Genomic DNA, 13,886 nt, shown 5'->3' with positions numbered 1-13,886 from the left:
TTGACATTTTGACTGTTTTGAAAAAATATTTACGTCAAAATAACTTTTTAGAATTTCGGAATCATTTAAATAATTAATAGAAAAATATATTAGCATTTATTTATATAATTAATTGAAGTTAATTATATAACCCAATCATATATACGCTCTTTGCGCATTGATTAAGAAAACGAAAAATAATATAGATTTGTGAAACAAGCACAAAAGGCAAAAAATACTACAAGAAAAAACAATGAGTATCGTCAGATTTGTCGGTGGTAACCACGTCGAATTCATAAGATTTTTTAATTATTGGCAGATTCTGTTTTTCGATGATAAATTTGCCAGTAATTTTTTGAGGGAAAATAAATTAAACCCAATAATAAATTAAATTTATTATTGGGTTTAATCCGATGGTAACTCAATTAAGTGAAACGATGTATTTAGTGACCTGCAATGATTTGTCTTCGGTGGAAGGAGTAGCAGAAAATTTCTCAGATCAGTTGTGTGGTGAGAATATATAATATGACCTAAAAAAACTATGAATATATAAGAAATTATTGGTACATACATCTATATATGGGACTTTTGTGGTGACTTTCGTTATACATCTATACATATTTTTGTTTGTTACATATATACATAAAAATGAGGATCTAGAAAATATTGAGATGTAACAAATGAAGGTAAAAGATAAAAACATACATAAGGGAGTGATATATTTAATATGATGCTAATTTGATTAGCATTTTACCCTTCTCTTCTCTTCCATATTCTCTCCTTAACATGGTTACTCGGAGCATAACCTCTTTAGAACACATTATCATATCTGACAATTTCTGAGATACATATATTATTACCCTTTATCAATTTTTTTTATTACAAACTAATAATTTATCTTAGAAAATATTAGAAACTAAATTAAAATTTAGTACAAACTATTTTTTTTAACACCTCAACAAATAAATATTTACTCCGAACATGTTTCGAATTGATTAACTAACTCTTATTGTTGGTTAAAGACGGGATAATACATTTTAAATATAATAAAATGTTGAAAACTTTCAAATTATCAAAGTGATATTGATCTCCTTAAAAGTGTATTACCAGTCCAATTTTATTTGTCTTTTCGAATAAAATAATAATAAAATTATATAACTTGAAGGGTTTGACTTTTATATATTGATTAAAATAAAAAATAACTTAGCTTTATTTAGATTATAAATAGATAAGATACGTGAAAAAACAAATCAATTTTAACAAAAAAAACAAAAACAAAACAAAACAAAATCAGAATTGGATAAGAAAAAGAAAATTAATATACGGTTAAGACAGAATTGAATATAATAAAGTTGCGATCATGAACTTAGAAATACTTAGAAATATATCCTATCATATCATTATTATTTATTTATATATAAAAAAAATACAATCCAAAAAAGAATCAAGACAAATTAAACAAACGAAGCATGTTATATACTTGTACTTAAAAAAAGCAGAGAGAAAATGAGCTTTGTTATGGAAATCACACCACTCTGATGTTAAACTTTTGTTGTATCTCTCTAATTCGTGTATTTTACTATTTTGTTAGAGATCTTAGCTTTAGTTATAGATAAGATACATGAAAAAACAGATAAATTTTTACAGAAAAAACAAGAAATTGGATAAGATTAAAAAAAACTAATATACGGTTAAGACGGTTGAATTTAATATGGCAATCTTTGCTTATTATTTACTATAGACAGATTTTGTTGCCTTGTTATTTGTTAAAGATATGAATATATTAGCTGCCACTAAGGGGAAGATTTATATATAAAGGAGAAAAAAGACAGAATTTAAACCAACAATAGTAAATTCGAACTTTCAAGAAAAAAGGGAGCGTAATACCACACAACTGGTCTAAGAGACCTTTTGCAAAAGTTTAACATCAAAGTATTGTGGTTTTCTTAACAAAGTTCATTTTCTCTCTGTTTCTTCTATAGTACAGGTACATAACATATCTTATTTGTTTAATTTATCTCAAATTTTTTTTGGATTGTACTTTTCCTTTGTATATAAATAAATAATAATGATATGATAGAATATATTCCTAATTGTTTTTGTGTTGCTGATCACAACTCTACATGGTTAATTAGGAACAGTAATAATTACCTTTTTGAGAAGGTGTTAAGATCGGAATAAGAAAGAATAGATATTATTGATTAATTATCGTTGAGATCAAATTTTACTTTATAATTGAAAGTCTGCATGATGTTATGAAACGCATGAGATTAATTGCATACATAAATAAACAATGATGGACGGAATAATAATATTTCAGCGTGGAGTGCAAGTGGTAGAGGAAAGCTAAAAATCATCAACAGGGTTCACATTAAATTAATAAGGTAATCAGTAAGAATGGAAGGAGGGCCGGAGGCAGCGAGTAAACAAGAGTTCATGGAATTCTGGAAAAGAGCAACCAGTTCGCCTTACATCATGCGCCTTGCTCTATCAGCCGGAATTGGAGGTCTCCTCTTTGGCTACGATACCGGTGTTATCTCTGGAGCCTTGCTTTACATTCGCGAAGACTTTGTAGAAGTTGATAAGAAATTATGGTTGCAGGAAGTCATTGTAAGTATGGCTGTAGCGGGAGCCATTATTGGTGCTGCACTTGGTGGATGGATGAACGACATGCTCGGCCGTAAGACCTCTATCTTGGGGGCTGATATTGTTTTCTTTCTTGGCGCAATAGTCATGGCTATTGCCCCTACTCCTTGGGTCCTCGTCGTTGGAAGAATTTTGGTTGGTTTTGGAGTTGGCATAGCTTCCATGACTTCCCCTCTCTATATCTCAGAAGCCTCTCCAGCTGCCATTAGAGGAGCTCTCGTTTGTATCAATGGTCTCCTCATCACCTTTGGCCAATTCCTCTCCTACCTTATCAACCTCGCATTCACCACGGTATATATCTACTCGGATAATAACTAAAAAAGATTACGTAATTTAACATATCTGACTAAACTATTTAACATAATATACAGACTCCTGGAACGTGGCGTTGGATGCTTGGGGTGGCCGGGCTTCCGGCGGTGGTTCAGTTCGTTTTAATGCTGACCCTTCCTGAGTCACCGAGGTGGTTGTACAACCAAGGGAAAGAAAATGAGTCAAGGAAAATCCTGGAAAAGATTTATAGAGCAGACGAGATTGAAGGGGAGATAAAAGCGATGAGAGAAGCCGTAGAACAAGAGAAGCAAGAGGAAGGGTTGATCGGTCAAACTCTTAGAGAGAAAATGAAGGCTGCTTTCAGCAATGTTGCTGTTCGAAGAGGATTGTATGCAGGCGTGACTGCTCAAGTCGCTCAACAATTCGTTGGCATCAACACCGTCATGTATTACAGCCCAACCATTGTTCAGTTTGCCGGCATTGCATCAAAATCTACCGCACTTGCACTCTCCCTCGTCACATCTGGTCTCAACGCCGTTGGATCTATCCTCAGCATGCTTTGCATCGATAAATTTGGAAGGAGAAAGCTCATGCTCCTATCCCTTATTGCAATCATCGTTTGCCTCCTCACTCTAACCGGAGTTTTCTATCAGGCAGCTACCACCGCTCCTCCAATTGACAACGTTGACACCCTCAGCTTCGGTGCTAACGCTACATGCCAGGCTTATCTTGATGCCCCTAATGTCTCTTCATGGAACTGCATGAAATGTTTGAAAGCTGAATGTGCCTTCTGTGCCAGCACTGGGGGCAATGTAAGTTCATCACTTCCATCTCTTTCAACTTATATATATCTATGTATTAGTCTAATCTAATCTTAACATAATCAATGAACATAATGCAGCATCTTCCGGGAGCATGCCTGGCGGAAACAAAGGAAGTCAGAGCGGTGTGCGGTGAGCAAAAGCGCGTGTGGTTTTCTGATGGATGCCCAAGCAAAATTGGAGTGCTTGCAGTTATAGTGTTGGGACTATATATCCTAGCCTACTCCCCTGGAATGGGATCAGTGCCTTGGGTTTTGAACTCAGAGATTTACCCATTGAGATTCAGGGGAATGTGTGGAGGCATAGCAGCAGTTTCAAACTGGTGTGCTAATCTCATAGTGAGTTTGACATTCTTGTCACTTATCCATGCACTTGGGGCTGCAGGAACATTCCTTCTCTTTGCTGGGTTTTCCACAATTGGGCTCGTTGCCATCTATCTATTAGTACCAGAGACCAAAGGGCTTCAGTTTGAAGAGGTTGAGAAGTTGCTTCAGAAAGGTTTCAACCCTTGCGATTGTACCAATCCAAAGACAGACGAAGAGAAAGCAAGTACTAGTAAATAAATAATATGATATGATGAAGCTGCAGTTAGTTATCTTTTCATATACATCGAGAATTGGACGATTCTCTCTTAGAGGAATAGAAATTAAAGGAGGAGATAAATATATTTGCTGTTTCAATGTGTGCGTTCTCTTCTTCAAAATCTATGCTGACAGAGCGATAGAGAATTTCTCCATGTATGTCATATTTGTATCCAACTCATTAAATTAGAAAAGACGCACGTTGTATGAATACTTTTATGAAAAAGTCTAAGGAGCTACCAGTTTTATTAAAATCAAGTCAACAACAAAAAAATGAGTAATTCTACACTATTAGATGTAATTTTATACAATTAAAAACATTAATAATAGCTAATTGATGACTACAAATTACAAAACTTGTTAGTCCTCTAGCACTCCTTTACTTTTATTTTTGTTTTCTTTACGCATTTGGCTTTTTCATAATTACAAAAAAACTCTGAAAACATCATCTTTATATAATTAATTTTTTTTACAATAAGTCAGTGACGAATTATACTATAACAACCCAACTTTTTGAAAATTAAATAATAAGTGATTTACAATTTATTATATTTATTAAGAATTTTATTTAAAGACAATCATTTTTCCTAAAAGTAATTAAATTAAATTTTATGATACTTTGAATTTAAAATCTATTAGACTTTCTAAATAATTTTTATTATAATGGAATATCTCGAAAAGAATAAAAGAATTTTTATTATTATTATTATTATTATTATTATTATTATTATTATTATTATTATTATTATTATTATTATTATTATTATTATTATTATTATTATTATTATTATTATTATTATTATTATTATTATTATTATTATTATTATTATTATTATTATTATTATTATTATTATTATTACTACTATTATTATTGTTATTATTATTATTATCATTGTTATTATTATTATTATTCAAAAAAAAAGAAAAAAAAAAGTTGCCGAAGGCCATTATATATATATATACGCGCTACTGGCGCTAAACACCAGACTCGGCGTTTAACGCCGTTGGGGCAGAGAAGGATTGTAGGTTTACTGTCTTCCTGACACTTAACGTTCAGCTCGGCGTTTAACGCCACTAGCGTGTGGCTCTGGCACAATTTATGAAGCATCTGGCGCTAAACGCCAGGTCGTGGCGTTTGGCGTCAACTTCATAGAGGGGTTGCATGCGTTACAAGGCACTTGACGCCAAACGCTAGGTAGCAGCGTTTGGCGCTAGCTTTGCAGCATCAATTTTTTTCTTTTTTTGCTGCACGAATTCTGCCAAACTCGTCTGGATTTTTTCTGAAATTAATAAAACAACAATGCGCCTTAAAGTAGCATCCAAATAGGCTTCAAACGCTAGCATCTAAATAAAACTCAATAATTCATATCTAAAATAATAAGAAATATAAAAAAGATGCTCGCGCATCAACGACGATCGGAGAGGAGAGAGCAGTGACGAGGAGAGAGGAGCGACAACGAGCGAGCGGCGAGCGGGCAGCGATTAGAGAGGAGCGAATGGAGGAGACGAGCGATGAGCGGCGACGACGAGCAATCAGCTAGAGAGCGGCGAGCGATTGGCGTGCGGCGGCGAGAAAGAGAGTGAGAGTGGTTGAACGAGAGCGGGAGAGAGAGATAGTGTGTGTCTTGTGTTTTTTCTGAAATTGAAACCCGAATTTTGGAACTGAGAGTATTTATATCATTGAGTTTAATTTTTATGTTGGTCACTAAATTAGTCACTAATGACAAATTTAGTGATTGATTTTAGCGACTAACTACTTTATGACCTAATATTTTTGTTAGTTGCTGAATCGGTTGCTAATTTTATCATTAGCCACTAATTTAGAGACTAACAATTTTTCAGTTTATTTTTTTATGTTGTTTGCAAAAATCGGTCGTTAATATTAAAATTAGTGATCGATTTTTGTGACCAACTGCTTTATCACCTTATATTTTTGTTGGTCACTGAATCAATATTTCTCGAAACTGATAGCACAGTACATCTTGTCGATGGCTTTGACATTTAACTCCACATTCTTCTTGTCTTCATCATTCCATTCAGCTTCTTCTTTAGGAGTCATCAGTTCTTCAGCACTTGTCTTGGTAGGTACTTAAGGATCATTCACAATAATTTTCCATATACTGTAGTCAGTGGATTGAACAAAGATCCGCATTCTTTCCTTCCAGTAGGTGTAGTTCTTCGCATTGAAGAAATGAAGCCTGTTGTTTGATTGACACTCAGTAAGAGTGTAGGCCACAGAGTTTGCACCCAAGTTATTAGCCATTGGACCTTTACTCCAAGCTGTGAAGCTTGATCATTGAGTACTAAGCTCTGATACCAATTGAAGGTTTTTGATGGCCTAGAGAAGGGAGTTGAATCTATGGCATTCTTTTAATCTTGACTAATAAATCTTCAAACCAGAAAACAAAACTTTGCTTCTGTTTAGACTGCAAGATTAATTATGCAGGAGACAATTTTATTTTGTCTCATAACTCGTGAAACACAGAATTAGAATAGGGAAGAAGAAGATGACACAGTTATGTATCCTGGTTCAGCTGCTTTGTGCAATGCAACCTACATCCAGTCTCCACCACAACAATGGTGGAATTTTCACTATCTTTTCAAGTATTAAATACACAAATTTTTCTAGGATTCAGCCCAATCCTATTTGGGACAAACCCAGTTTTTACCCAAGCTAGATTTGACTAGGTTTACTCCCTAGATTTTCAGCCACTAAGTGCTCACCAAACTTAGTAAGGAATACCTCTCAGGTACATGATACAAAACAAAAATATAATCAAAAGATACATGACATAAATCTTGGTTTTTCTCTCCAAATACCTCTCTTTTCCTTTTCTCTAAATAGCTTTTTCTCAATGTCTCACTTTTATGTCTTTTACCACTGAATACAAACAAAGAAAGATACAACAAACATCCAGAATTTTCAATAATAAACCATGAAGGAGATGATGTTGAATAACTCAAACCCTATAAGCTTAACCTAGATTTTGAACTCTCAAATATAGCTATTCATCTTGACATAATGATCCCTTTTATGTAAGTGCAATGCTTTCAAGACTTCAAACTTTGATTTGTGAGGTTTCTCTCTTCTCTGCTTTTGGGTTCTCTCTCCTTGAGCAAAACTGAAGATGATTTTTCTTTTTGTATTGAGTTCTATTTTCCCACCTAGGGCTTCTTTACAAAGTCAGCTTCTTGAATCTTGAGCTAGCTAAGGTTCCTTTCTTTTTCTTCCATCAGACCAAAAAATCAGGAATTTAGAATCAGAGTTAGGCAAAGCAGCTTCATTGATAACAAGTCCTTAATGGGTTTGATAAATTAAAACCATTAACCTTGTGCTTTGACCCTAAGTTTCAATATTAGTCTTTAATTCACAGTAAAGTAGCCACCACTTTTTTCATATTACTCAAAATAGTTGTGCAGAGGGAAGGAGAAATTAGAAAGTAATTGACTTGCATGTTAATAAAAACAATTTACATTTTCTCTTATGATAATACCTAATTTGTGCATGTTAATTTTGATTTGACATAGCTTCCTTGATTCCCTTTTCTTTCTTCTGATTTGGTGCTTGAAGAAAAAGTAAAACACCTTTTTCTTCTTTGATGCTTAGTGAAAAAGTGAAACCTTATTTCTCCTTTGTGCTTTACTCGAAGCAACATAGCACCATTAGCAGGAAGATGTTCTTCCTTTCAAAAATGGCAATGGGCTAGACTAGAGGCTTGGTCCAAGTAGCTACGGCTTAGATACTTGGTTTCCTCTGTTTGGGCTGTTCAATGATATTTGGGTCTGCAACACTAAATCATCAAAACATTTTTGGGCTTTCAATCCAACTAAAATCATGTTTATCATTACCAAAAATGTTATTATTATTTACTAGACTCAAAAATATGTTTCAGGTGTTGTATCTTCACTTTCACTTTCACCTTCTAAGACAATGCCACAATCTTGACACGCCCTAGCAGCCAAGAAATTTAGGCGATGGAGAAAATGCCCCTTTCAAATGCACATTTAGGAGAAGAGAAAATCAAAATAACTAAATGAGCGATAAGACACTACAAAAAAAAAGATCTATGGTCACGGTGAAAAACCGTGACCATAGCTAGTGAAAAGGGTGACCATAGGTCTAAGGTCACGGTTTTTGACCTATGGTCACGGTTTTTCCGCCGTGGCCTATTCTCTCGTGGCCATAGACCTATGGTCACGGTTTTTTTATCTATGGTCACGGTTTCTATGGTCACGGTTGTAATGTTCAAATTCTGGCACTTTAGGCCACGTTTTTTTACCGTGACCATAGGTTAATCTATGGTCACGCGATAAAACCGTGACCATAGATAAAGCTATGGTCACGGTTTTGGCCGTGACCATAGCCTCTATGGTCACTCCACCCAAAACCGTGACCATAGCCATATCTATGGTCACGGTTTTGACCGTGACCATAGCCTCTATGGTCACCCCTTCCTAAAACAGTGATCATAGCCTTGTCTATGGTCACTCCACCTAAAACTGTGACCATAGCCTCTATGGTCACCCCTTCCCAAAACCGTGACCATAGCCTTATCTATGGTCACGGTTTTGGCCGTGACCATAGCCATATCTATGGTCACTATTTTAACCGTGACCATAGCCTCTATGGTTACCCCTTCCCAAAACCATGACCATAGCCTTATCTATGGTCACAGTTTTGGCCGTGACCATAGCCTCTATGGTCACCCCACCTGAAAATCGTGACCATAGCCTTATCTATGGTCACAGTTTTGGCCGTGACCATAGCCCCTATGGTCACCCTTCTTGAAACCGTGACCATAGCCTTATCTATGGTCACGGTTTTTTACCGTGACCATAACCTTATCTATAGTCACTGTTTTCACCGTGGCCATATTTTATCTATGGTCACCCCTCCTTAAACCGTGGCCATAACTTATCTATGGTAACCTGTTTTATTTTATGAATTTTTTTAAAGCATAATCACATTCCAAAATGATGATAATCACAAAATAAATCTAAGAATGATGATAATCACATTCTAAACTGTGACCATAGACCCCTTTAGGTCACCCCCAAAACCGTGACCATAGACCCTTTTAGGTCACCCTTTTTGAAAAACCGTGACCATAGCTCTTTTTTGGTCACTGTAAAAAACCGTGACCATAGACCCCTTTAGGTCACCCCCAAAACCGTGACCATAGACCCTTTTAGGCTACCCCCAAAACCGTGACCATAGACCCTTTTAGGCCACCCCCCAAAACCGTGACCATAGACCCTTTTAGGTCACCCTTTTTTGAAAAACCGTGACCATAGACCCTTTTTGGTCACCGTAAAAAACCGTGACCATAGACCCATTTAGGCCACCCCTCAAAACCGTGACCATAGACCCTTTTAGGCCACCTTTTTTTAGAAAACCGTGACCATAGGTACTCTATGGTCACCCTTTCTAAAAAAACCGTGACCATAGCCTTTTTTTTTGGTCACCCTAAAAAACCGTGACCATAGAGAGTCTATGGTCACGGTTTTTTACCGTGACCAAAAAAACCGTGGCCATAGACCCAAAATATTGTAGTGAGAGCACCTTGACTTTAGGAATTGATTACAACAAAGAGATATATAAATAGAAAGTAAGTAGCATGAGTGGGTTAGGCTTATTTTGGGAATCATAATAAGAGAGTTTAAGTTTAAACTCGAAAAAATGTTCAAAAGAATAAGTGGTATAGGCTCACTCAAGAATACATTGAGCTACAAATTAAAAAGTTTAAAGCATCTCATGAATTCACTACAAGAAAACTACGATTTTGCTACACTTTTAAAGCGTGATGAAAATTTGAAAAAAGCATAATGATAGCTTCTTGCTAAGTTTTTTAAGCTACAAGCACGCTTTTGAAAGGGTCATATCTGAAAGTGTGTCGATTATTCTTTTGCCACGCTTTTCTCGATCTATTGGCACGCTTTTTTGCCACGCTTTTATTTATTGTCATATTTTTAAGTGTGGCCGTATGTATAACCCTATAGCCACGCTTTTAAAATGTGACGAAAAGTGGACATACAACCACACTTTTGAAGCGTAGCAAAAAAACAGACCATTTTTCTTGTAATGATTTAATAATAGCTAGTAGTCAATATCAAACCAAATCTTTCCAATTTAAACCAACATTAGTCAAAGGTATTAGTGGGGGATTAGTATTATTTTCTTTCTTCCTTTGTAAATAAATGGAAGGCAAAAAGATCTTTCTTAAATGATTTGAACCGAAAATAATACTATGATAAAGAGAAAAATTTTGGTGGAAAATGAAATTTATTATTTAACTAAGGTCTTGTTTAGGCGCCATTCTCGAAAAAGATCTTTTTTAAATGATCTTTTTTTAAAAGATCTTTTACAAAAGTAAAAGTGATTTTATGTTTGGATACTTTAGTTAAAAGTACTTATTTAAAAGATGTTATTGTTTGGATACAAAAATACAAAAGTACTTTTATAATAATAAAATTACTTAAAAGGACATTCAATCATAAAAGAGTTCATTAATAATAATAAAAGAAAAATAATTATTTATACTAATTTATTTGATCCGATAATTGATCTCTTATATTGTCTCTTATTTCTTCCATTGCCCGAACATCTTGTGTTGGTTCTTCCCATTCATTAATTTCACAATTTGTTGATCAATTTCTTACAGTAGTACCGTCATCTTCATTGGCTTGTAACGAAACAATATCTTCAAACTTTTGCAAAATACTTATGTCATCAGAATCCATCATTCTTATAAAATTATGAAGGGTGAAACACGCAACAATGATATCACGTTAGGTTTCAAATTTTACTCTTAATGGCATGTTTTGTAGTATCTTCCATATTGCTTTGCATACTCCAAAAGTCCTTTCAATTACTGTCCTTAAACTTGAATGACAATAGTTGAACTTTTCATTGTTTGATCTAAAATTTGGTGCTAGTTTAAATTGTGGAATATGATACCTTGTATGACGATAAGGTCCTAAGAATCCCTTAAAAGTTGGATAACCAGCATCAACTAAGTAATATTTACCTAAAATACATTAAAAATATACAAAAATCAAGTCACATATTATCATAAAAATGAATGTAACCTCAAAATAAACTTAAATGACATAACTAACTTTCTGGTGGATGTGGAAAATTTAGTTTTTTTGTTCGAAGAGCCTCCATAAAAATTCTTGTATCATGTGCAGAACCTTCCCAACCAGCTCATATAAATGTAAAACACATATTAAAATCACACACAGCCATTACGTTTGTTGTAGTATTTTCGTTTCTACCAATAAATCGCACTTACTCATCTCGGTGAACATGAATGGCTATATGCGTACCATCTATAGCTCTAATACAATCTTTGAAATATGGCCAATATCTATAATTTCCATATTATATTTAGGTGTGTCTCCAAAACTAGGATCAATAGGTCTAATAATATTTTTTGCCAATTTCTTCACACATGATAGAACATGATGAAATTGATGAAATAAAGTTTCACTTGAATGCTGAAATTGCTCCTCTAACATTCTATAAGAAGCTCCTTGCCCAAGCATGTATAAAAATGTTGCACCCATTTCTTCTCCACTAACACCTCGTGTGGATTTCATGCCATAATTGAGAACCAAATCATTGCATAAACGGTTAAACACTGATTTTCTCATTCTAAATTGTTCAAAAAATTGCATTTCATTCTCCTCCTTTAATTCTAATAGGCATTGATATCCTGATAGTTTTGAAGTCCTTTTCTCTTGTTTGAGGACATATCGCAAATAATAATTGGCAACTCCACAAATAGCTAATATAGCAGCTGATTTGTAATCATTTTCATGTTTTTCATATTCAGTATTATTATATGTTTCATAATCACTCATCTTGTATAATTTAAATTAACATGAAAAATAAGATAACAAAGCAAAAAATACTATTCACAATGTCATTATTAAATAAAGTTCCAAAATATAAAATCAGAACACAAATTATAACATTGTCACTAAATTAAAGTTCAATAATAACGATAATAAGAATTCATGCAGAAAAAAATTAAAAATAAAGTTTAGAGACGGTTCATGTCATCCAATTTAAAAGATTCTAGCTATCCAAGTTGTTGATTAGGATCATCACTCAATGCATGAAAGTTTTTCTATATTGTGGCTTAGCCATTAATCTAATTCCCAAATAGAACTGTGGACTATATGGTTCTAGGCCAGGTAATTTGCATAGCAACTTGATGCAATTTTCTATTGAGCAAGGATCATCTTCCTTAGTTGCAACTTTTGACTCCACACCAACCAAAATATGATCAAGTGAGTCCTGTAATCTGGATACTATTCCAGCTCGTTTCTCAACTTTTTTGTTAGAAGTCTTCCTTCTTTTCTCTCTAGTAGGGCTTTGAACAACTATATAATTAGCAATGTATTCTTCAATAAATTCATTTGTATAATTCATGTCACCTCCACTCTCGAAATCCTCATTGTTCTGATTAAATTCTTCAGGATTTGGATCTTCTGATGGTGCCCAAGCACTATAACCAGTAGCTACGATGTCCTTGAAACATTGTTCAAGCCTATCTAAAGATTTAGGACCTTCATTTTTAAACTTAGTGAATTCTGGATTAATCTGTTTAAAATATGCAAAAGAATAAATATAAAAGATATCTAATAAATTTTAAAAATAAAATTAACTTATTGTATTATTTTATAATGTAAAATTAACATACCTTAATTTTATCAGTCCACCAAGATTCAGAAGCTAACACTGTTTTTTTCTCATGATCCCAACCAAGACCAGTCTCTTGTCCAACTAATTTAGCCCATAATTGAAAATAAGATTTAAGAGCATCCCATCTATTTCTTAGTTGTCTATGCACATATGGGAATCCTGTTTTCTCTCTAAATTTTTTTTTTGTAGATTTTTTCAACCAATTTTGCTGAAATGTTTATTAGGTCTATTACCATCTTGTATCTCTTCCACACAGATAGTCAAAAATATTTCAGTATTCCAATCATCCCATTTTGTTTTTACAGTTTCTACTTCTCCTTCGTTTGTTGCATCTTCGTTTTCAATATTTACTTGACTAGAACCTCTTCTTGGATTTAGTTTTGGAGCCATACTATATAAATTATAAATTATATCAAATTTTATAATGTATAACGTTAATAAAATAAATTGTAATATAAATAATAACCGTGAATATAATAACACACTAAATAAAATAAAATACTATGATAAAAAAATCAAATAAAAATCACAAATAAATTAATAATAATGACAAAATGATAAAAAAAAATTAAAAAAACAAATAATAATAACGTCAAGTAATATGAAGACAGAGACAATATGAAAAGAAAGCAAATAATAATAACAATATGAAGAAAAAATGGTAAAAGAAAGCAAATAATAATAATAACGTACAGTAATATGAAGTTTATAATAACGTACATGATTCTTGTGTAACACCCTAACTACCAAAGCTCACGCTTCCGGCTGCGCGACTCTGATAGCTCGGACATTACGACGACACTTATACTATTTAATACTAAAATATGAGCCTGTTAAAACTTTAAACCGCAATACCGATCCAAAAAGAATAGT

The 13,886-nt window shown here is 33.7% G+C and overlaps 2 protein-coding genes and 1 pseudogene across 2 annotated transcripts; 2 read left to right on the top strand and 1 right to left on the bottom strand.

The window, feature by feature from the left end:
- Positions 1 to 4,303, top strand: part of LOC107620049 — a 24,435-nt pseudogene extending 20,132 nt beyond the window's left edge.
- On the top strand, positions 2,377 to 4,234 carry LOC107614383 (inositol transporter 4-like; the record flags this gene model as incomplete). Its single annotated transcript, XM_016316595.2, has 3 exons — positions 2,377 to 2,916; positions 2,997 to 3,710; positions 3,800 to 4,234. Coding segments are annotated over exons 1-3 (1,689 nt in total), but the record flags the coding sequence as incomplete, so codon positions are not given.
- Positions 12,417 to 13,403, bottom strand: LOC107614377. The gene is made up of 3 exons (XM_016316584.1): positions 13,247 to 13,403; positions 13,012 to 13,094; positions 12,417 to 12,911 (listed from the first exon to the last, which is right to left on the bottom strand). The coding sequence occupies exons 1-3, from the start codon at positions 13,401 to 13,403 to the stop codon at positions 12,417 to 12,419; spliced, it is 735 nt and encodes a 244-aa protein (XP_016172070.1).

Source organism: Arachis ipaensis, chromosome B01 (assembly GCF_000816755.2).
Source record: "Arachis ipaensis cultivar K30076 chromosome B01, Araip1.1, whole genome shotgun sequence".
Taxonomy (NCBI): Eukaryota; Viridiplantae; Streptophyta; class Magnoliopsida; order Fabales; family Fabaceae; genus Arachis; species Arachis ipaensis.
Note: the sequence above shows the minus strand (reverse complement) of the source record. Positions and strands in the feature narration are given on the sequence as shown.